The sequence below is a fragment of the Magallana gigas genome, chromosome 1, assembly GCF_963853765.1.
Source record: "Magallana gigas chromosome 1, xbMagGiga1.1, whole genome shotgun sequence".
NCBI lineage: Eukaryota > Metazoa > Mollusca > Bivalvia > Ostreida > Ostreidae > Magallana > Magallana gigas.
In genome coordinates, this window is record NC_088853.1 from 58726608 (window position 1) to 58752512 (window position 25905).

Sequence of the window (25905 nt, forward strand, 5' to 3'; positions counted from 1 at the left end):
TTTATTATTATTTTCATGTTATTAATTTTGAGAAAAGATGTCATCGAACTTCGTTATCTATTAGGACTAAAAGAATATTAAATCAAGGCAAAGAAAGATAACTCTTACAAAATCTGTAACACTCACCTTGGCAAGCCTCTCATTTCCAACTCCTCCCCATCTTCAACCACATTTCTTCAAACTCACCGAACGAGTTTGCTGAGTTTGTGGCGTCACTGTCAGTGTAAAAAAAAATACAGTTATTGGGAAAATGAACAAAGGAATTACATCTAACTTTGTTTTATATTACTTTCGTACACAATGTTAGGCATTTGAATAATAATGCATAAAATAGCCTTTATATTTTTAATAATAAAATTAACGAATCTATGCCTACTCAGTTTATAACTTTTGAAATACCCTTTATTTTGTTATGTTTCGGTCACTAATCACAACCCATTTAGGAGTTTCAAAATTGTGAAAAGAAATTTTTATTCTTAAACTCTTAAGCTTAACAATAAGTTATTTGTAAAAATGAAACAAGTTAAGAAAAAAATTAAGTAATTATTTAAAAAAAGGAATATTTTTACTTACAGAAATTCAAGGAATGCTTCTGCCATATTGTCCGGTATTTTGTCGATGATAATTCAGTTTTTAACAACCCTCTATTTATACTCTACCAAAACTGTGAACCTGATATGGGGCATTTTAGAAAATTAAAAGAAAATAATTAATCGCGTTTTAGATCAGAAATATTTAGGGAGTGAAAGCCCAAGAGTCAGGTACTGAGGGTGGGGTATATAGAATTTTTTTGATAAAGTTCATCACGTTTTAGATCAGAAAAAAAAAAGTTGGGGGGTTGTAAGCCCTAGAGTCAGGAACTGAGGGTGATAAAGTTTATCGCGTTATAGAGCAGAAACATTTGGGGTGTAAGAGCTCGAGGGCCATGCTCCCGATTGAACGATGTTAAAACTCCAGTTTAAAATCACCGCTCTATATCATGACATACCTGCGTGGTTAGATGCGCAGAAGTAGATTAACACGACCTGGCCTCGTTATACTGAGTAGATGTAGATTTATTCAATCTCTATATCGATCTAAAATTTCGCATTTCACACCTGCGTTAAGATTGTTTAACTTATTCCGACATGACCTAACATCAGTACTTTTATTAACGGACAATGCGTCTTTTACTAATTTGTTTAGTAATATCCCAACTTTAATAAAATTGATTTTCAGAAAAACACAATTAAAATTCCATTTCGTATACGTACTTCGATTAATAAAAGGGGTGAGATAAGGTAATGTGGTTTGATCTAAATCTACCTGAATCTGATCATTTTAACGGTGTAAAATGTTTAGTTTACATGACGAAGAATTGTGAGCCCTGTATCTTGCTTAAAACTCATCGACGGGCACCCAAATATCTGATCATAAGAAATTCATCCATAAAGCATTGTAAATAATAAAAACAGAAAAATAAAATTTGACCAAATTTCGCGACCATGCCCCTTTAAACCGGTATACAATACGTATATATAAGCAGTTAAATATCGATATCTCGAAGTTCTGGGGACCACGGAAAAACTTCGAGATATCCGGGTGTTCGAGATATCCGAAGTCGAAATTCTTCGACTCCATTAGCGTTTTTGTTTTTGTCCTGACATGTTAACACAGGAAGTCCTTATATGCACTATAATTTGAGAACCGGTATGAACGGAAAAAAAAGACGGAATATTGAAACCATGTTTTATTTATAGACATTGCACATATACACTTAAATTAGAATTTATATGAAACGTTACAATTATTTTAAATAACAGTTAATCAAACATACAAGCATAATGTACATGTATACAACTTTTCAGAATATAAATAAATCACGTTCACACTATTGTCAAATCACATAACACACATGATGATATTATGGAACACTATCAGTCTTTAATTCACATCGCGATCACTTGCACAGTCACTGAGGAGCGCGGTGAGGGTACTCTGTACTAAAACAGATGCACGGACCTGTGCTGAAGTCACTCGTCGATGTATCTTCTGATAGCTGGGAAGCAGGTCCTCTGTGTCTTCTGTCATCTCGATCCAGTCTTGAATTACTTCGAGGGCGGCGTCGACTTTCTGTAGAATAGGCTTCTTCTTTGGTGGCTCCGTGGGTTCTGATACTTCTTCTTCTTCGTCTTCTTCTGCTTCTTTGTGTCTAGCTGCGATGATGTTGTCCACGATGTCTTTATCTGAGACTGCTTCTGTCGTTATCACTGTTTCGTCGATCTGGGCGTAGTCATCAAACGGCACACGAAGGCGGAGGGCGGCTAGGGGGATGTCATCTTCTGGATCTTCCTCATCGCTGTCAGGGGAATCTGCATGCTCATTGGTGGCGGCACTTACGAAGTTGGCGTGACGGAAGCAGTTTTTGATGGTCTTATCTGTGACTCTGTCCCAGGCCTGGTATAGCATCCGTAATGCGTCAAGTACTGTTATCTGTAGTTCTTTGTTTCTTTCGATGGACTCTAGCTGCTTCATGATGACAAGCTTTCGGTAGTGGATCTTCAAATTCTGGATGATGCCCTGGTCCATAGGCTGGGTCTTGCTGGTGGTATTCGGCGGCAGGAAGAACAGGGTGATGGCTTTCAAGTCTTTAACCTTGGGGTGGGCGGGGCAGTTGTCAACGATCATGGCGACTTTTCTTTTCTGTCTCTGGAAGCGGCGGTCAAGCTGCTTCAACCATGCGGTGAAGAGCTCAGACGTGATCCAAGCTTTCTTGTTGGCTTCGTATGCTGTCGGTAGGGTTTTGATGCCTTTAAAGCATCGCGGCTTCTTTGACTTCCCGATTACGAGAAGTGGAAGCTTTTCATTACCTGACATGTTTGACCACACCATAACAGTAACACGCTCTTTACTGTTCTTACCGCCGTGACAATCTACCTCTTTAAACTCGAGAGTTTTATCGGGGAGAAGACGGAAAAACAACCCAGTTTCATCTGCATTGAAGATGTCACTGGGACTGTATTCCGCCAAGATGGTCTGAAGGCTTGAGGCCCAAGCTTTCATAGCATCAGTACCATCGGCAACGCTTTTCGACTCCCCACAGACACGTTTAAAGGTGATGCTGTGACGCCCCTTGAAGCGCTCCAGCCACCCAATAGTAAACTTAAAATCATCACCAAGCTTAGAAGCGAACTCCTGCGCTTTGGCGATGAGTAGGGGCCCGGAGACTGGCACGTTCTGGTCCCTGGCTGTCTTGAACCACTGGAGGACGGCTTCTTCTGTATCTTTGTAGGCTGCTGTCCTCATTTTCTTCCTCTGGGGTCCGAAGGTGCTCTGCTCTTATGCTTCTTTGATCTTTTGGGCATTCTTTATCCACGTTGACAGGGTTTTGGGGGATCTCGTATTTCTTGGCGATGACCGCTTTACTTTCTATACCTCTTTCGACATCGGCAATGACTTGAAACTTTGTTTCAATGGTGTGGGTCTTTAGCTTGCGCTTCAGCCCGGGAGTGGGGAGCTTGTCTTTGCTGTGTTGAGACATGTTGTTGAATGATGTACAGAATTCTGTACCATCTTTTATAGCCAAAGACAAATGTGTTAATTGTTTGATTTTTGTTCACATTAGAAATAAAATTTGTTATATTAAAATCAGCGCGTTGGTAATTTATCATGATTTAGTGTGTGTTATTAAATATATTTTTGGTATATTATTCATTAAGTAGAAGTTCACTTTGATCATGCATCGATATCGATTATACGATAATTTACGCTATTATAATATTGAAACGATGTTTTATTTATAGACATTTATAGACATTGCACATATACACTTATATAAGAATTTATATGAAACGTTACAATTATTTAACATAACAGTTAATCAAACATACAAGCATAATGTACATGTATATAACTTCCATTCTTTATCCACGTTGACAGGGTTTTGGGGGATCTCGTATTTCTTGGCGATGACCGCTTTACTTTCTATACCTCTTTCGACATCGGCAATGACTTGAAACTTTGTTTCAATGGTGTGGGTCTTTAGCTTGCGCTTCAGCCCGGGAGTGGGGAGCTTGTCTTTGTTGTGTTGAGACATGTTGTTGAATGATGTACAGAATTCTGTACCATCTTTTATAGCCAAAGACAAATGTGTTAATTTTTTGATTTTTGTTCACATTAGAAATAAAATTTGTTATATTTAAGTCAGCGCGTTGGTAATTTATCATGATTTAGTGTGTGTTATTAGGGTCTTCCGTTTCCAACGGAAGACCCTATTGTTTTTGTTAGGTTTCTTTTTCTCTATTTAGGGTCTTCCGTTTCCAACGGAAGACCCTATTGTTTTTGTTAGGTTTCTTTTTCTCTATTTTTCACTATTATTATTCTTTTTTTTCTTAACATTTTTCTAAAAACTCTAATATCTCAAATATGCTACAATGGATTTTTATGAAAATTTCACGAATAATACAAAATATCAAGGTCTTTTATCATGTACATTTTTGTTAATGACGTCACTTCCGGTCGGCCGTTATATTCGTTTTTCTTTTTGTAAAAAGTGATCTTGTCCTCCTTTTTTCGCAAAAACGATTAAAGATAGAAAATTAAAAGTTTCAGGAAGGATAGATTTTTGAATTTCTAGGGCCGATCAGGTAAAACTACGATCGTCCGTCACTTCCGGTCCGCCCAAACAGCATTTTTGGAAAATTGTGTTTTTAAAATTTTTTTAAATCAAATAATCTACAATTTTTTTTCATCAGAATATGTTTTAAACTTATCAAATTTGAATATGAGCAGGTCGTCCGTCACTTCCGGTCGTCACCGAAAGTGATTCTAATATTTCGATTTTTGGAATTTTAAAGCATATGCGTGTTGTTGACATTTTTGTACTGAATACAAAACTAAAAACCGTTTTAAAATCAGACAACGCATTCCGGAGATATTGAAGTTTAAAAATGACGTTTTACGGAAATCTGCATTTCGCAGTGTAGGTTGTAAAATTAGTTTAAAAGGAAGTTAATATGATAGTAAATCGTACCAAATGTCAACAGTTTAATTGAACCCTATCAATTCAAAATCAAACGAAAGACCCACTTGTTGCTCGCAACAAGGTGCTTTCGGGTAATTCAGGCATTCTCGAGAAATTAAACGTCAAAATTCTGAAGCGAAAGTCTGAGTAGCTCAGTCGATAGAGTCGTGGACATGGCCCAGGTGACCCGGGTTCAAGCCCCGATTGCCGCAATCTTTTATACTATTTTTCGCTTAGATCTACGATTTTATCTTTGAAGTGATAAGTTTAATCTAATCTATTCAAAAATCGGACGGAAGACCCATTCGTTGCTCGCAACGAGATCGTGTCTAGTTATATATATTTTTGGTATATTATTCATTAAGTAGAAGTTCACTTTGATCATGCATCGATATCGATTATACGATGATTTACGCTGCGCTATTTGGTAATTGAGTGACCGTGAACTTGTTTGCTTTATAAGTAGCGTGCATCATTATTCATATTATCGGTAATGTTAGGGGTGCTTACTTTTGGGAGCTGTGAACTTGTTTGTTTTATCAATCACCGGAGTATATACCCAAGCTGTTATAACAATTACCATTTCATCGATAGCATCGATAGCTGCACTGGCTAAGCGTGGAGTTAATAGACTATCAGTCTTGGGAATAGGTGTGAATTGCCGCTGGCGAGAATAACGAGGACACGCCATGCGGGGTGCGATTAGCAGACCGGAAAATTGACTTCACTTCGAGATAACCCAGGTAAAATTTGTTATTGGGACCGTAAACATACTTCGACATAAGCTTGGTATTCGAGATAACCGTATTTTAGATATCAGTAGTTTTTTTAATCATATACTAGTATATAGGGAAAACGGCCGGGACCGGCGGCCGATTTCGACATAACCGGGGTATTCGAGATATCCCATGTTAGAGATACCGATATTTACCTTTACAATATATGTTGTGTTAGCCCACAACATATGCTCATTTTCGGTGGGGTTTTCATGACAAGTGAAATGAAAGTTAGTGCTTAATTAAAAGTGTTTTTTTATATTTTAACATATGTACATAAATATTGCAATACCTACTACGGCCTTTTACAAATGTAATAATTCTCGTGATTGCATTTTCATACTTCACTTGAAGTGTACAATGAAAGATGCTTAATATATACACTCTGTACCATCAATAAGGTGTTCCGAATTAATTATTGCTACCTAGTGTATGCGGGTTCTGATAACGCCTTCATCCCGATCAAAGGGGGTTTTAAAAACCGATCTACCGTGAAACCACACATTTATTAGGAGGTGTTTTAATTTGAATGTTTTGTATTACATCCTCTTATCTAATATACTAGCCTATTATTCAAGTTATGTTGAGAAAACGTTAACCCCAATTTGTCCTGTACGTAAATGATGCTTTTAATGTGCGTCCTTGAAGCTATGTAACCTCAGAATAGAATATAGAAAAACAACAGACTTGAATCATTTGGTTTTCCTATAAAATGCGCGTCCTCACACATAATTTCTGCCATCTGTTACTTTCTATCGATAATGTTATTGCAAGCAATTGCGTGAAAACTGAAATCGTTGACATCTACCTTCCCTAAAGGAAAAAAAACCTATTTAATTGCAGACATTAGTAATTTCAATTACACAGCTTGCCCCTTTCCTGATAAGATTGTATGCAGAAATGTAAAAACTAATCTAATTATATGAAATGATGTATTGACGACTCAACATGTTGGTGTGCAGTTTTCTTTTTCACTCCGAAAAAAAATACAGTTCTCTATTTGGTGTATGTATGTATAAATGAAGGCAGGATTGTATTTTTACCTAATACTTCGACCCCCCCCCCCCCCTTGTGACCCCCGGGAATCAGGATTTTAACAACTTTGAATCTACACTACCTGAGGATGCTTCCACACAAGTTCCAGCTTTCCTAGCTGATAGGTTTCTGAGAAGATTTTTAAAGAGTTACTCTACATAGTTTTGAACCCCCCCCCCCTCCCCATTGGGTCCCCACCCTACCTAGAGGTCATGATTTCCCAACTTTAAATCTACAAAACTTGGGGATGCTTCCGCACAGTCACCTCAGTCAGTCTCCAAATAATGAGGATACCAAAATGAGGTTAGAGGAGGAATTTTCTCCCATGGGTAAGCTTTCTACAATAAAGAACACATTGGAATATTTTAGTGGAACAGAAATCTCAAAAGAACTGTTTTAAGCAGTTGGGGATTGGTCAAATGGGGAAAAGCTCCTCAAACAGACAGCAAGACTCTACCTATTGACTTAACAGGTATTCCTGCACAGAGCTAATAAATAAGTTAAAATCACTTTCAGGCCAAAGCTATTTATAAAAGATTTTATAATATTTCTATCTTACTATCATTCACTGTTAACAAGAAGGTAACGCCCACTATGGTGCATGCCATAACAAATAGTGTTTTATAGGTAGCATCTACGACGAATAGTTGCTGAGAAAAAGGCGACATAAATGTTTGTTACGAAAAAGACATACACAAAAGGGTAAAACAACATACCCCTCTTCTTCGTAGCGGGAGTATAAAAAAATTATAAATTTTTCTAAAGCAATGAACATAATAATTCGAGAGAAACGGTACTAACTTTCATAAGATATTCGATGGAATTTCCCATTATTATTTCACAAGGGAGAGGTAAACGTTTTAACACTACTTTTATAAACAACGTATTCATTTTTAATTTTCTTTAAACATTTGTGTAGTGATTATCTTGATAATCTTAATTTTGGGTTCAACAGGTATTAACAATGACAAGCAAATCCGGCTAATATCATAAAACGAAAAGATTTTTTTTTTATTTTATCAAGATATTTAAGGTTAGTATCAATAGAAATGTAGAGGCATTTTTCATAACTGATCCATCGCTTTATTTCTGTGAAACATGTTAGATGAAACAGCCTGCAGTGTCTTCCTAGAATTAGGCAGAAAATGATGCAGTACATGTGCGTTCCTGAAGCTATGTAACTTTAGAGTATCTATCATTTTGTTTTCCAATTACCAGGATGCCCTTCTCATAATATAATATATGGTTGTAACAGTAATGGATGTTGTTCTACCGAATGGCTTAAAATTAAATTCGCCCTTTGTACTGTGCATATTGTACATGATATAATGTTGATTTTGATCCTTTAATATGTTTCAGAGTTGAAAAAATAATAATTATGATATATATATATAGCAAATCATGAATTAAACATTTATTCGTTTATACCTACAATATTTTTTTTGTTCCTATCTGTTATGTTTTTCATAACATGCAAATTGTTTAAAATTTTGTATTTAAACAGAGATAAACTGAAACAGAGATAATTCGGGATTTATATGATTTTTTTTTAAAAAAACTTTTTGGTGAAATGTTTATAGTATAAGCGTTGTAATAAAAAAAAATATTAATTGACTGGATGTTTATTGATTGAAAAGTTGGTTTTGGTTATTTTTAAATACTTTACCAACACTAGAATAGAGTTTAAGTGAAACTGGCGCAAACTTGAAAAAAAAAAAACTAAGAGGCCTAGGGGCCACATCGCTCACCTGAGCAAGAATTGCCTTAATTCTGATCAAATTAGCATCACAGTATCAAAATATCTTGACAACTAAGTACAGTAGGTCTTGCTAAAAAAAACATTGAAAATCTGCCAATTTTTTATCCACCTCCTTTTTTGGTAAATACAAGCCCCTTTTGTTATACCTGTAAGAAGATTTTTCTCTATTCTTATATACCCCCTCCCCCCCCCCCCCCCATTTCGTGGCCCCACTTTCCTCTAGGGTATCATGGTTTCATCAAACTTTAATATGCACAACCTGTGCTTTCACATTAAGTACTGAGTTTTGGACCGAAAACTTAACCAGAATATTTTAAGATATTTTCTATATATATTCCTATGTAAAAATTCAAACCGCCATCACGGCCCCACCTTACCACTAGGAATTGTGATTTTGCAAACTTCAATTTACATTACCCGAGGATGCCTCTACACAGGTTTAGCTTTTCTGGCCAAATAGTTTTTAAAAAGAAAATTTTTAAAGATTTTCTCGATATATTCCCATGCAAAAATTCATCCCCCATTATAGCCTCACCCTACCCCTGGACTATCATTTAAACAAACTTGAATCTATACGAGCTGGTGATGCTACCACTCAAATTTTGGCAATCTTGGCCTAATAATTTTGAAAAGATTTTTAAAGATCTTTTCTTTATATAAAAATTTATTCCCCACTGTGGCCCCGCCCTACCCCGGGGACCATGATTTGAACAAACTTGAATCTACATTATCTGAGGACGGTTACATGCCAATTTGAGCTTTCTCATATAATCTTCACAAAAAAATTACAAAATAATATACTAGAATCCCTTCGTTTAGTTTAATATATGCTACTAAACATTTTTTTAACGAAAACGATAATATATGCTACTAAACATTTTTTTTAATGTTAAAATATAAATTTGCCTATATTATCGTTTTCCTTCCTAGTTTCATGACTGTTAAAAACGTTTTAATGTTCTAAATAATATGTATTTCAAGGAAAGTGAAAGAAACAATATTTTATTATTTTAATGTTAAAATATAAATTTGCCTATATTATCGTTTTCCTTCCTAGTTTCATGACTGTTAAAAACGTTTTAATGTTCTAAATAATATGTATTTCAAGGAAAGTGAAACAATATTTTATTACTCCCTTCGGGTTCTGTTTTTCTAAAATTGACCCCCACCCCCCACCCCACACACATTCACGTAACCATAAATTCCTCAAAAAATGTATTTTTTTCTTGTTTTGATCGATTTATTTATCAAGTTTTGATTTTACCAGGTGTTGGGAAATAAAATCATGTTGCAAATTGTGTTCTTATTGTCACCCGGTAAATCTAAAATTTACAAAGTTACATGTTTATTATTTGTGCGTTGAATATTAAATAAGTCTTATTTGATACCATTAACTGAAAACAGATCCTAAAAAAATGCCAGACGGAACTTTACTGTCAAAATTGACTTTCATGAATAATTTTTGCAGGTATTTTTTTTTAGATTACGCAATTTATAAACGTCGGTGTAAATTATCAGTGCAATTTGTTTTATATTGTGTATAGCCTTAGGATCAACTCTTCCAGGAAACGTCGAATCTGTTGTCATCATTTGATTGGATTATAGAAATTATCTGACTAGAGAAAAAATGACAGAGAACTCATTTATAAACGATGCACTGTCAAAGCAAAATCACTTGTGCCAGAGCTTGTTTGAAGACAACAATGCAAAAGATGTTATTCTTGATGACGGTAAACTATTTTTATTACTATTTTAGTTAGTGTAAATGTAAATTTACAACAAAATAAAAGTGTTTTACGAGTTAACTAAAATGTTTTCAAATAGAGATTTCTTTGTTTATCATTTTAGTCTCGATCAGTTTTTTTTTCTAAACGGCTACATGTACGATCTAACTTTGAAAATAATCTAAGAAATATTGTTTGTACTGGTGATTTAATCGATTCCACCAATGGAAACGTCACCTTTTTAAACTGAATTGTTCACAGTATTGCACGGCCGCGTTTTTTTACCCTTATTAGCCTCTTAATGGTTTACAAAAAAGCTGAAAAATTATTGACATTTGTAATTTATTACAGTAACAAAATAGTTAATCTTAACAAATTTTATTCGTATTAATTATTGCCAGGCAGATGTATTACATGTACATTATCAAGTGGCGTATTTTGAAAATTAAAACCACTTTGTTACAATCTGTAGGCATTATAAAAGATCCGTAAAACACGCTTATAACAAAGTCCCAGGGACAGGCAATTTTACTTTGTTATAAGCATAGTTCGTTATATCCGTCAAGTTTACAACATGTAATAAAGTCACGGGGAATGAAAATCACTTCGCTATAAGCGTCAATTAATTATAAGCGTGTTTGCTATAACCGTGTTTTACTGTATTTGTAATACTGTGGATTATCCGAAAGTACGAGTCATCAGTATTGTATAGTAATGTATTGAAATTCGGACGGAAGTCTTCTTTGACAGGTCTGTGCACGGGCTATAGTAATATTGGTGACAGTAAATGCCTAGGTACGAAAGCCCATTGAGCTCATTTTCGTAGGTAAATTTTTTTTTCGCGAATAAACGCGAAACTTTCGCGATAAAACGCGTTAGTTTCTTTTTTGCATATAGATTATAATAAATTTGATAAAACTTTATAACATTTTTATATGTTATTTGTTCAATGTAGATAATAAGTTTGAGCATCACATTAAGATTTTCATTTGTTCGTCGACTCTGTGTTCGAACAGGCATTCATTGGCTATCTTTTTCATATAAAATTGATATTCAACCGTCGGAAAACCTTAGTATTAATTTTCAAATGAAATATCTGATTAATTTGGAGGACGAATTAACGTCATCTAGATTTGAACAAAAGCTTAAAAATTTCAATTCACAGCTTGACTTATCTTTCTGATATTAAACTAGACGTTAGTTTATGTCGCGGCGATATAACATATATCATAACGATTTAAACAATGATATCCTTTAAATTCTAAAATGATACTTAATAAAACGTTTAATTCGAATTAGAATCGTAATAATCAAAAAATGTTGCTGCCTCTTTTTTAAATAATACAGCGCCCATTAGAATGTGAGAAGCGCGATGCATTATGTCCTTTGAAAATCAGTACTAAGATTTTAAAGATTTCCAACGTTTGAATTTGTTAGTTTGTATAAAATTTAAATCTTATTCATTACATTACATCTATATAATATTATTTTGCTTTATGTAAAATAATACATTTGTTTTCAGTAATTATTCTTCATAGGGGTTCTTCTGTGAAATAACAATATTTATATATATGTCATATATAAGTCACGCGTTAATTCGCGAAACTAACGCGTTTATTCGCGAAAGTTACGCGTTTATTCGCGAAAGTTTCGGGTTTATTCGCAAAAGTTTCGCGTAAGTTACGCGTTTATTCGCGAAAGTTTCGCGTTTATTCGCGAAAAAAATATTTTTTCCACCTACGAAAATGAGCTCAATGGGTTTTCGTACCTAGGGGCCTTTTGTTTATTGATTTTATTTTAAATCTGGTTTATGTCGTCAATCGGTAAATCTGATTTAGCATAAACTTACGTGTAACACTGAAAATAAATCAGTCATTAATTATTAAGATTTGAAAAAAAATATTTTGGCGAACGGATCGATTGCATGATGGAAAATAAAGAAATTATGTTGATAACAGAATTGATACAGTGAGAGAGAGAAAGAGAGAGAGAGAGAGAGAGAGACAGACAGAGAGAGAGACAGAGAGAGAGAGAGGGTAATATTTCATGATGCAGTTCATAGTTCATTTTTTTTTTAAATTCAGGTTGTTTTGATCATATCAGTAGCAAACGCTGGGACCTCGATTACGCATCAAAGGAGCAAAAAAAATAGTATTAAAAATAATATATGTATATTTCATCAATTTTAAGCTCACCTGAGCTGAAAGCTCAAGTGAGCTATTCTGATCATATTTTGTCCTTCGTCCGTCTGTCTGTCCGCCCGTCCGTCCGTCCGTTTGTAAACTTTTTACATTTTGAACTTCTTCTCTAAAACTGCTTATCCAATTTCAATCAAATTTGGCACAAAGCATCCTTATGGGAGGGCGAATATAAATTGCAGAAATAAAAGTCTGATCTGTATTCAAAGCGGATAAAACCCTGAAACTGTAGAAAAAGGGGGTGCATTGTGAAAAATCTTCTCAAGAACTACCGAGGGAAATTCAACGTAGTTTAGCATAAATTATCCTTATGGGAAGGAAAATATAAATTGCAAAAATGAAGTGCTAATTCTGTTTCACATCTGAGTTATTACGAAAATAATAATAAAGGAAAGGCGTGTTTCAGCTTCGCGTTCGGCATCCGGTAAAATGGGTAGGCAAGACTTGGTCTGGGCAAAACAAAAGATTGGCAGTTATTAATCTGCCAATCTCATTAAAATTTCAGGATATTTGATTGACCAAAATATTTGTATTCGCTGTAAAATTTGTGCAAAATAATGCGTATTTTGAATTGACGATTGTCGATCTGCCCCGGCTTTTATTTTGCCACGGCCCGGGTTTGCATACCCATTTTACCAAGACTCGTATTCCATACTTCTAAAACGAGGTTCTTTGTTTAAAGCAGCCATGACATTATACGAAAAAGGGTCGATCTGACTATGATGAATTTGCTTGTTGTGCAACAGTTTGCGTATGAAGGGACATTTTTGAAACATGCAAAATATATTGGTGCCGATTTTGTGAAGTAAATTGAGGCTAAGTATTTCAATGCGTTGACAGTTTTCACACATGACGTTAGTGTTAGCTTGTTCTGATTTTCGTTTCGTTTTCATTATTTATGCTTTATAACCTGGGAACTATCGTCTGTATTTCGTGATTTTTACGTATCAAATCAAACAGAGACTTCGGTAAATCAAACAGTTTACCTGCGCAAATTAAGCAAAATCTGATGTATAAAAAAGTACTGAAATACAATTCATTCTATCGGTAATTCGGCATTATCTTTTGCGTAATGGTAGATTAATGCAATAGGTTTTGTTGAGATGCTCGGCATTTTCTCTAGTTTATTCAGTTTAAATAGCTAGAGTTTGATATCGCTGACGGAAATATGTAGGTATATACATGCATATATATAATTCATTTCGAGTGTTCCTTATTTGTTATAGTGCATGTTTCTTGTGTTTAATTGTTTACAATTTCTATTTACTAACCATATTTGAGTGTTAAGCTTCGAATTATAAGCAAGATACAGAGATTTGCTCACAATTCTATGTTTGTACACAGATCTTAAAAACTAAAGATTAAAAAAGTAAAAAATTTGTTAATATCTATTAAGAAAATTGTCAGTCTGTTCTTCCAGAAACCAACTTTAACAACTAATTGTATTGTAAACTTAACCTGTTTTCGTCATTATTACTCCTACTGTACATGTGATCCTGGACTGTGTTTATGTACATTTGTATAAACTGATTTTGAACCCCAAATACCAGTGAACTGGTCTTGAGTGAATAAAAGAATTGAAAATCTTAGACCATTCTTTTTTTTTCCATTTTAAATGCTGAATAGGAAATACCAAGTTAAAAATCTTAAGCTGAATGTAATAAACTCATGTGAACAAAATATGACTCAAACCTAAGCGAACTGTGAGCTTTGTACCTTGCTTATAATTCTACGATTGACGCTGAAATTTTGGTTGAACATTAGAAATTCTATATGAATTAGAGTATGTTAAATACTTATAAAAACAAAATAAAAGAATGATATTCTGTATATACCTACTCTCTGGGGCCCCCTCTTTATACAATAAATAATGTGTAATTTACCTCAAATTTGATAGTTTTTCAAACACGAGTAAATAAAAACGACATCTTTAAAACAGTTTCCATAGTTCTGACACATTTCTGTTGCGGGGATAAAGTAATTATTGCTATTCCTAAGAAAATATCACAGCGGAAAATTATCCTGGTTTGTACGCGAGGTAAATAACATTCATTCAATTATAATGGAGAAGACAAATTAAATTTTTCAATGTTTTAAATTTGAGGAATTGGGCACATTGAGGTACAATTTTCTTCTTCACATCTACACATGTAGTATTTTTTGAATAAAATACAATAACTATTATATTTTTTTTAAAATACAATAACTAGTAAATAGTTGATGAAAAAAATGTACCTATATGTTCTCATATATTTTGATCGCTTTACAAAGGGGGGGGGGGGGACAAAACGAATATATATAGGGAATTGAAAGTTAACAACTTAACAGTGTACACCTACAGACCCTGAAACGTGCTACTACACCTCTAAAACGAACCATGCAAGAAACGAACCGTACCGTTCACAAAACGAAACGTACCGTTCACAAAGCGAACCGTACCGTTCACAAAGCGAACCGTACCGTGCAAAAAACGTGCAAGATAATTTATGCAAGACCCGCCTCCAGACGGACAAAAAAGCGTACCGTACCGTGCAATAAGCGTGCAACTTCCATATATGGCTTTTTGACCTAATGTCTTTCGATGAATACGGGCGGAGATTATCGCTGACCAGATAAGTTCAATATTTTGATAGATTTTTTCATACGGAATTAGATAACACATACTAAGATTTAAAACTGTTATTCTTATTAAAACAGTCACAAAAAAATTTCCTTTCTTAGACCGTAACCATTTCTTTGTTTTTCGACAAAACTTGCATCGCCGATTTCTTAAACATTGTAAACTATTAACGTTCACACAATCCGTGGTTATACTATTTTGATTAATTTTATGAAATGTTTGAAACATTGGGTACATACTGGACTTTACATAGCTTTAAGTGATTCTCGGGAGAGAGAGAGAGAGAGAGAGAGAGAGAGAGAGAGAGAGAGAGAGAGAGAGAGAGAGAGAGAGATCTCGTTACCCGAAACGTTAGAAAAGTAGCGTTTGTTTAGAAATATATATATACACTATGGCTAAACAAGGTTGAAATATATCTATATATAATTTTATATCCTTTTTAATTATATAAATTAAAAAAAAGATGTCGACTTAAGTTACGCAGACCCAGAAAATGTAAATGACAACCACATATTACCGGTGACTCGAGTGATTTGTTCTTGAGCTATTTATGTACCAATAAATAAACAAAAAATCACTCATACATGTATGATGAATTGTAAATAAATACATGTACAAAATCTTAATGCATTAAATGCAAGCATTGAACGGTAAAAAAAAAATACACGCATTCCATAAAATAACTTTCAACTTTATTTCCCGCATAGCTGGTAATGGCGTCGTGATTTCACATGAACAAAAATCACTCGTGCGAAACACGTGTACAGAAGCTGATCTTGGGTTCTATACACAACAGGTGTTATTGTCTTTCTTTGGTTTTTAGCAGTTATTGTACTTTACAACTAGCTCTGTATATTTGGACGCATAAATAGGTGTACACGAGATGCTGGTATTCACACCTTACCACGGGCACCTGTTAGGTTACTCATCACAATCTGTCGTGTGTATAGTCTGAATATATCTTACTTCTACTTTTTTAGTTTCATGGCTTTCTTAATCTCTAAAAAACAAAAGAACCGTCTGTACAAATGGACACAAACAACTACACGAAAGACTATCGGTGCGTGGATCCGTGGAACAATTCAGCGACTCTATACATGCGGGATTTTCACATATTAACTTGCGATAAAAATATCATTTACCGGGTACATTAATGTACCAAAAAAAAATGATTAATTCAATCATAAATAGTTGAATGACATAACAAGTACATGTAAGCACAAACACAGCTCTTTTAAAATTTATTTTCAATCTTATATATATGTGTGATGTGAAATAGCGTCGAAATTTTAACTGTCGAGATCAATCTATATGTACATCGTCCGCTGTACAAACTTTTAGTCATTGTGTTGAAATCGTTGTGAAAACCATGAGTCTAAAATAAATGAATTCAATTCATACAAATAAAAATCTAATAATTCCAAATGGTTTGCACACAATCACATACACCCTCAGAGAGAGAGAGAGAGAGAGAGAGAGAGAGAGAGAGAACTTGTGTGTTGATTATAATACTTAAATTAAAATTTTATCACTGAACTTTATTATTTAAAATTTCGCTTTAGGTTTCTATAGTTGGTCATTTGAGCGGGATTTTATCTCAGGACTCCACATGCTTCGCCTGTCAATCAGTTTAAGTATAACAGTACAGATCACGCCACGCGCCGCGTGCTACTTGGCTCCTCCTATATGGCTAGAAGAAAATTATCGAATGAAACGTTTTTGTTTTATGTTTTTTATATCCCTATTGAAAAGAGTGTTCCTATTTTAAATTATTCAACAATAATTTCTCTCCGATTTCATGATTATAATTCATGTACTGGCGATCAGAGTCGTTTTCCCTCGCTGTCGTATTATTTTTGTTACTAGATAAATTCTTATATATTTATAACTTTTAACATTCATGTGTTGATTACCGGGTATTTTTTCGTATCCTGTTTACAACAAGTATGTGTGTAAAAAGGTAAATAAAATATAAACAGGTTAGTCAGCATTTGTAAAACGTCAGCTAAATCGCATGCATACAGTGAAGAGCGGACACTTGTTCAACAGAATGATAAATATCGCCATTATATAAATAAAAGTTATTGACTTGTGTATATCCAGTTGTGTACATATCGTATGAAATATGTTACATGAACATGACTGTATAGTTTAACGGGAAAACTAAAACTAATAGTCATATTTTTACTATACACGCGATCTTAGTTCAGATAAGAGAGGCGATAACGGGTTAGATGTAGGTATGATCTATGTATACAAACAAGTGCAGAAAATTATAGAATTAATATTTAAATGAATAAAAATTCGTGTCAAAAAACTATATAACAGTTGATTTCAAGATTTCTTATCTATCCATTAATTTTACATCGTCTATTCAGTAAGGCAATCGGCGATCGGCAATAGTACTACAGTAGTACGCAATAAAGAATGATCATACGAATTATGAATAATAAAAACTAGCCGAGAATCAAGACAACGATAAAGGAAACTAAACTAAAAAAATATCGGAATAAAGTCAGGGCAATTTGTTATAGCAATTTTAAATTGATTAGAAGTATTTAATGACTTCAACTCAAGTACATGTATAGAAATAAAAACTCAAGATGCTTTGTAAAATTATCGACAGCTCGCTGAATTAACAAAAATATATCGGATTGAAGTCAAACAGTTCTTTTAATCTATATCTGAATGATTAAATTAATCTAAATTAAATACTAATAATAACAGACTGATCAAAATTAAAATTACCCCCGCTTCCCAGATGTCACTGAGTTCACGGTTCACGCAACGTATCAAAAACGGAGAAACGGATGACGTTCTGATTTAAATAGATCGATTGAAATTCTTTTGTAATATATCATATAAAAAAAGAAAATTCTTGTCATAATTACCACCTTGCTGAAGTAGATCGGGCAAAAACTAAACAAAATTATATGGAGAAAAATCAAAGCGTTCAGGGCACGCCTACCTCATTAATAAAGCCCGGAAACCGTTCACAAAGCGTGCAGCTATTTTTAGCAAAGCGTACCATGCAAGAAGCGAACCGTCCTGTTCACAAAGCGTACCGTACCGTTCACAAAGCGAACCGTACCGTTCACAAAACGAACCGTACCGTTCACAAAGCGAACCGTACCGTTCATAAAGCGTAACGAACCGAACCGTGCAACTGGTGTAGTAGCACGTTTCAGGGTCTGTACTAAATGTTTAGTTTTATATCTTGCGTAGGATTTTCTTATTCTGGTAAAAAAAAAATAGTATCTCATGAAGGTACAATGTCAAAGATTACATGTATGCAAAAATAAGTGTAAAATTCGAATACTTGACAATATTAATTTTTGTTATTCCACCGAGGGACCATAAGGCACAATATCTTTTGAACGCCCATTGTTGCTCAGCTGAGCGATGTGGCCCCATGGGCCTCTTGTTTTTTGGGGTTATGCAAAGTTGTCTCTGATTTTTTTTTATATCCTTGCTTTATTATACCATGTTCTTTATATCTAGCTGAATACAATTCGCAATAAAAAAAAAAAGAAAGAGAATGAGAAAGAGGGAGAGAGAGAGAGATTTATATATAGATATAGGTTTTTAGGGGCCAGTGTCTTCAACCTTTGACGCAAAAGAAAAAGACATATACGTTTAGCATTGTAAACGACAAAATGTTAGTATTGATGATTCTCAATAATTCTCTTTATAAAAAAAAGTATTTTATTTCTCTCCCCATTAAAAGGGCATGGTCACGATTTTAGTCAAATTTTATTTTTATGTTTTTATTATTTACAATGCTTTAGAAATGCATTTCTAGTGATCAAATTAAATGTGAGAGTCATGTGTAGAGTTCTAAGCAAGATACAGGGCTCACAAATCTTTGTCATGTAAACAAGGCTCGTGCCCTGTTTTTGTTTACATAGGCTCCATATACCAGTAAACAATCTTTTTCCAGCTGATTTGTCTATTTTTTTTTTTATTTAAAGCATAGATATACAGTTTCTAACGTTTAACACATTCGTTTTAGGTTTGAAAATGAAATTTTTACTTCAACGTTCAAAATGTTAACAAACGCTTTGTTTACAAAGCGAATAATTTCAAGCTCTGTAACTCCCTTCTAACTCAACAAATGAGACTCACATTTTGATTGCCTATTAAAAATGCCTTTCTGAAGCATTGTAAATTTTAAATCGGAAAAATGGTTTTTTGATCAAAATCGTGACCATGCCCCTTTAAGGATCTACAGGACTGACCCCTAAAATTTTCAATCACATGTGATGTAAAAATGATCAACATTTTTAGTTAAGAACAAAAAAAGATAATTTTGATTAGACCGCTTCTATAACATGCAGAAAAACAGATTTTGCTTCTAAAAATAGTCTATTACATGTACAAATAAATAAAAATCGTGTATTGTATCAATAGCTGTCTGGAAAAATCATTGCCATGCCCATTAGTTACGTAATTAGGTATATTTTGGGCAATAAAGTTTTAAACCCTGAATGTGCCGCATGGATTAAGTCCCACTTAGCCAATATTCTGAAATTCTCCATTCCCATCTGGCCAACATTTTAAATTTTAGACCTCGGTGATCAAGGGCTCGTTTCGTGAACGTTACTTAAGTCTAAAACTGCTAAGTAAGACTGAGGTACATTCTTAAACTTAAGTCCGTAAGTATAACAGTGCTTAGCTAGGACGATTAGCACAAAATTTCGGCGGCTGGTAGAGATAAATTAAGTTTATCCTAAGGGTTGTTGACCCACATTTATTAGTTTTATCTATACTACTTTATTAAAATAATTGACTCGAATTTTTTAGCTTTAATACCGATAAATTGGAAGAGTTCTGTCTTTTGTTGTATATATTTTAAACATCATTGGTACTTGAAGAGTACCAGTTTGTTTTTATTTTATCTCAATCAAGATTCGCTAATTAATAATTAACGAAAATTCCTCAAAGAATTCCGGAAATCATCTGATTTTTTTGGATTTTACAATCTTGCGCATGCGCATTACTTTTGCACTAAATCAAGGGAGGCTCTTTGTTTGATGTTTCCACAATATATCTCATTTGCATTGATAACTCAGAAACGATAAAACAAAGGCGTGTAAATTTTCATTGAATTTTTTTTTCTGTTCATCAAAGAAAAGACGGGAGACAACTCTAACACAGCACATTTACTATAAAAATCCTGTGAGTTTCGAATGTCAACATGGTGTTTAAAAAACGTTGTTGAAAAAATGTTGAATTCTGCAATTAAAGAATTAGACTTTTCGAAGAAAATTATTTACAGCTTCAGAAATGGTTTGTTATGAACAATTTGTTATTTTCAATGCAACTTTATTGATTTTCTCCAAAATCGTTTTGGAGCGATTCTGCAATTTTCTGCTACATTACGGGTATATGGTAGGCATTTTAACTGTGGTGAAGGCCTTTCCCGAGACACAGTTAGACTATTCCAACTGAGCAGAATGTAATGAAATCATAAGCATTATTGTAGGCTTAAAGCATGGTACATGTAATGCAAATGTCAAAAATATACGGTGTGTCAATGTATCTATTTCTTAAATGTCCGATATTATATGCAATGTCAACCCGTGCACGCACGGGTCAAAGTGTAGTTGTTAATTAATGCAATTCAGCCTTTGAATACAGTGTATTAATCAAATGATGTACACAAAATTAATGTCTTAATGTTGCACAATATCAAAGTTTGGTTTAATTGATTAAAATATTGTCAGTAGTCGTTATGAGCTGTGACATTTTTCATAAAGTAAACAAGTGGGCTGCAGAAGACATGTAGGTACCACGTAGTGGCTAATTTACAGGAATAACTAGACAGAAAAAAACCCTTCAGTGATTTTAAAGGCGACAATTGCCTCATTTTAAGATATCTACGTAATGAAAAAAATATATTCAGAGTATTTCAGAGTATATGAATTGCATTGTCGAGGTAAGATCTAGAACAAAAGATAAAGTTCAATATTATGCCACAGACAGTCGTTGAGAATAACTAAACTAGTGAATACTCGTCAAAATAAAGAAGTAACAACGGTGGACTGAATACAATGCCTTAGATTATTTAGAGCTTTGTTAGGTGGATATATTTACTCATGCCACCTTGAATTTAGTGTCTGTACATTTACTTCTACCCATTCATAATCAAAGATATCAAGCAGTGGTTTCTATAAAGAAACAAGATATTAACCAAAAAAAATGATTTTTACCGATACATTCAAAGTCGATAAAAGAAATGAATATTTAATTCATTTTTACTTTTTAACATAAGCATGACTTAGCTAATACATTTCTAAGTTTGCTTTATGGACAAAGACAAACTTCAGTAGGACTAATGCATGTCCTAAGATTACGCTTAAGTCCTACTTCAGTCAAAATCTTAGCATGCTTTATGCTAAGAACATCAGGCTATAGTCTGTTTTCACATGTTTAACGTGTTTGTTACAGTTACCAGAGAATGGCTTTAAACAAAAGTTTCATTTGATGAAAACAAGGTACCAAGATTTAATTAAATCATGACCATTTATTTCAAAAATCACGCTTGTGAATTTTGCTTAGATGAAAAAGTCAAAGTACTGAAGTACTGACGGGAGTTGATTTTATCGATTATCATTTATTCAAAATCAACGATATATGATTTTGCATGGCAAGTAGTATCAGTTATCGAAATATTTCTGAGAATAGATCCAGGCAAGATTGAACTCTTGTTTAACCAAACGCCCGGCTGTCTCCGTTAATCTTCGACAAGCAAGAGAGACTCTGTTGTGTCGGATATTAACGGAATCAGCCAAGCGTCTGGTTGAACGAGACTACATTGAACTCTAGCGTAGAATACATACGAGTTTAGAAAATATCTAAACTGTTTGTGTACTTTTAAATCTTATTATTTTTATGGTATTAATAACTAAGTTTTCTTGAAAAACAATGCTTCAGAATACATAGCATCGAAATTATCGATTATTTTCAAGAACTTAGTGTAGTCAGCGGTATTGGTTTGTGCGTAAGTCCAAACACTGTTTCACTCTCGCTTTGCCCGAGTAAGTGCATAGGAGATTTGATTAAAATCAACTCCCAAAAATAAAATAATGTTTAGTCTTAAAGGGGCATGGTCACGATTTTGGTCATATTCTATTTTTATGTTTTTAGCCGGGCTCTGCTGAAAGCGGAGTCCTGGCTGTAGGCAGGCAAATCGCCAATGTTACTATAAATAGCACAACTTCAAAAGTAAACAAAAAACCAAACAGCGTCAATGTAAAAGCTTCCGCTATACTAAATAGTTACAAAAAGAGTCACGTTTTGTCAAAAGTGTTGGCATTTTGTTTTTTTGTGTTTTTAATTTCGAGAGAATTGTCGATTTTTTTATGTGTCTTATTATTAACGTGTTTTAAAAACAAGACTATGTATTTTGGACACAAATTTGGGTGCAAGTCGTTGAGTTTTAAGCACGATACAGGGCCAACAATTCTTCGTCATGTAAACAAGGCTCGTGCCCTGTATTTGTTTACATAGGTTCAATATACCGGTAAAAAATCTTTTTAAAGCTGGTTTGCCTATTTTATAATTCATTTTAAGCATAAAAAACAGGTCCTAACGATTAACTTTTTATACCCCCCCCCAAACAAAGTTTGGGGGGGGGGGTATATAGGAATCACCTTGTCCGTCCGTCTGTCTGTTTGTCCGTCTGTCTGTGCAATCGTGTCCGGTCCATATCTTTCTTATGGAGAAACATTGGAAGTTCTTACTTCACTCAAAGATTGCTTATGACCTAAGGGTGTGTCATGACCTTGACCCAAGGTCATTTGGGCAAGGTCAAGGTCACTGGCAGAAAAAGGGCATAATCCGTGTCTGGTCCATATCTTTCTCATTGGAGGTTCGTACTTCATACAAAGATATCTTATGAACCAAGGATATGTCATGACCATGACCTAAGGTCATTCAGGCAAGGTCAAGGTCACTGGCAGAAAAAATGCAAAATTCGTGTCCGGTCCATATCCTTCTTATAGAGAAACATTGACATTGGAAGTTCTTACTTCACATAAATATTGCTTATGACGTAAGGGTGTGTAATGACCTTGACCCAAGGTCATTCGTGCAAGGTCAAGGTCACTGGCAGGAAAAATGCAAAATTCGTGTCCGGTCCATATCTTTCTTATGGAGAAATATTGGAAGTTCTTACTTCACACAAAGATTGCTTATGACCTAAGGGTGTGTCATGACCTTGACCTAAGGTCATTTGGGCAAGGTCAAGGTCACTGGCAGAAAAAAGGCAAAATTCGTGTCCGGTCCATATCTTCCTTATGGAGAAGCATTGAATGGTCTACTTCACACAAATATTGCTTATGACGTAAGGGTGTGTTGGGACCTTGACCCAAGGTCAATTGCGGAGGTTCAAGGTCATTGTTTGGAAAATGCTAAATTTTGTCTGTGTCATTTCTTGTATTAATGGAAATATAAGAAGCTAAAATTTGACGCTAAGCTTGCTCTTCTCAGGCCACATAAAATTATTGTTAGATTTTCACCCCCGTCTCTCTGAAAATGGCCTGCCCCAAGGAAAATTTTATTTGGAAAAAAAAAAGTGTGGAAAATTTTTTTTGGAAAAAATCGGGCTCAGTATACCAATAATTCAAAATGTTTAAATATTAAATGGCTGCTTGACATGTGGATTTTGTTTGATTCGAGTTTGATTTGAGTCCTGGTTGTTAAAGGAAGGATGCAAATGTCCTCATGCATTAACAGTTAACTTAAAATAAAATGGAATTAAAGGATATAAATTGGTTTGTTTACTCCTATAAGCATTAACAGATTCATCCAATATTTTCTATAATAGCAAAAATACACGCGTTATGATTTTTTTCTTAGCGGGGGGTATCAATTGTGAGCTTGCTCACAGTACCTCTAGTTTATTTTAGGTCTAAAACTTTTGTTTTACATAGCAAAGAATTTCAAGCTCTGTTACTCGCTTACAACTGTATAACTCATCAAATGACACTCAAATTTTGGTTGCATATTAAAAATGCCTTACTAAAGCATTGTAAACATTAAAATCGGAAAAATAATTTTTGACCAAAATCGTGACCATTCCCCTTTAAGGCAATTCGCTCAAAACTTGGGGGGGGGGGGCAAAAAAATTTTAGTATCATGATTCAGAAAAGATATACGAGTTGGGAGATACTTTAAATAGAAATTGAAACATAAATCTCTTTTAATTACGGCATTTCAATCTGTACATGCTTCTTTTTATTGATTTAAAATTGATTTTTAATTTTGCCAATTATCGGAAAACTCAATGTAAATTATATATAACACCTTAAACAGAGACAGATCAGTAATTTTCTTCAATGTTATTCCATATACAAGCACATTACGCGTGCTCCTTGACGTAATCGGGAAAACGAAAAAAAAAATCCGTAGACAATTCTGAACCTAGCGGAAGATTGTACTGCAGACAAGGTCGTTGTATCGGCCTTAGAACTAACAAAATGATGATTTTGCTCCACTCTACATAAATCCTTGACCGAAAAGATAGTGTTTGACGGGGTTTGAAATGTCGCACGCTGGTTGATGTCACACAAGTGTGCATGACCCCCCAAAAAATGTCGTTTTAATAATTATGTTAAATGTGCATTGATCAGTGAAGAACAAATGACAAATAAATTTGAGACGGGCTAGTAAGTATTTGACTTACTGTTATCGGTTTGTAGTCCAAGTAAATACATTTTTCTACAAATCTGATTTTGTTTAAGGGAGCGTCCATATTGCTATATTGTTTCTGATTATAACGCATTCCCTGATAGGTCAGAACAAGAGGTTTCAAAAGTTCAAAAATGAGTGCTCTCACTATAGTCTGTCCCAAGTTATTGCTTCCATCGCTTTTTGATGATTTTTAATAAAATTACACATAACTGTGAAAGAAATACAGTTGAAATCGTTAAAAGGGAATATATCCAAGATATATTCATTGAACAATTATTCCTTTCCACTCAGAAAAATTTACAGGAACGATAACAGATTCCTTACGGAGATTTATAATGGGGAATGTTTACATCTTTTCTCCATTCGGAATACACTCGGAATACATCGCGCAATTTTTTAACATTATCATCTGGGCTTATTAATGGCCGTTGCAATGCAAAATCTCCGTAGACTTTCAATGTCGGGATGTGTATTAAAGCCTGAAGCGGTAGAGGGGGCGTTTCAAAACAGTTGATGAACGTAGTTTGAGTACAATGGTATTTACTATTATTGAAATATCAAGCAAAAAGTGATGGAAGCAAACACTCGGGACAGAGTATAGATGGCGTAATCGTTAACCTGCATATGTGTCGTATTTCGACCAAGAGTTTATGTAGAGCGGAACGGATCAGAAACCCTTGGGGTTTGAAGATGACATTACCATTTCTTTCTCAAAACGTGTTCTATCTTTTTGTAATTCTAACTGAGAGAAAAAATCAAAGCTGTTGTTCTCATAGCAGCTGGTTCATTTTAAATTCATGATCTATAAAATTTAGAAATCTTTGATTGTTAACCTTTTTAGGTCACCTGAGTCACTCAGGTGACCTATTGCAATTGGTCTTCGTCCGTCGTCGTGCGTTGTGCGTCGTGCGTTAACAATTTTACATTTTTAACTTCTTCTTGGAAACTACCAGGCCAATCGTTACCATTTTTGGTGTGAAGCATCTCTATGGTAAGAAGAATCTAAATTGTGAAATGTATGGCTCTACCACCCCTGGGGTGCCACGGGCGGGGCCAAATATGCAAAAAAAGCCAAATTTTCAAAAATCTTCTTCT

The 25905-nt window shown here is 34.3% G+C and overlaps 2 protein-coding genes across 3 annotated transcripts in view; one reads left to right on the forward strand and one right to left on the reverse strand.

The window, feature by feature from the left end:
- Positions 1-1787: 1787 nt before the first annotated feature.
- LOC136273029 (tigger transposable element-derived protein 4-like) lies at positions 1788-3739 on the reverse strand. Its single transcript, XM_066076769.1, has one exon. The coding sequence runs from the start codon at positions 3283-3285 to the stop codon at positions 1924-1926; it is 1362 nt and encodes a 453-aa protein (XP_065932841.1). The 5' UTR covers positions 3286-3739; the 3' UTR covers positions 1788-1923.
- A 1648-nt stretch (positions 3740-5387) lies between these two features.
- The window catches only part of LOC105328163 (fucolectin-5), a 37171-nt gene continuing 16653 nt past the window's right edge, over positions 5388-25905 (forward strand). Inside the window, exons 1-3 of one of the 2 annotated variants that reach the window (XM_066079943.1) lie at positions 5390-5745; positions 10117-10302; positions 12381-12447. In XM_066079943.1, coding sequence (XP_065936015.1) covers positions 10225-10302; positions 12381-12447 — 145 coding nt within the window. In that variant the 5' untranslated portion in view covers positions 5390-5745; positions 10117-10224. Of the gene's footprint in view, positions 5746-10116; positions 10303-12380; positions 12448-25905 lie in introns of both variants that reach the window. The other variant, XM_066079946.1, reaches the window with a different exon arrangement.

What these genes read in the sequence shown, in the direction of transcription:
- LOC136273029 (XM_066076769.1), bottom strand. Translation starts at nt 3,285, where the DNA reads ATGAGGACAGCAGCCTACAAAGATACAGAAGAAGCCGTCCTCCAGTGG.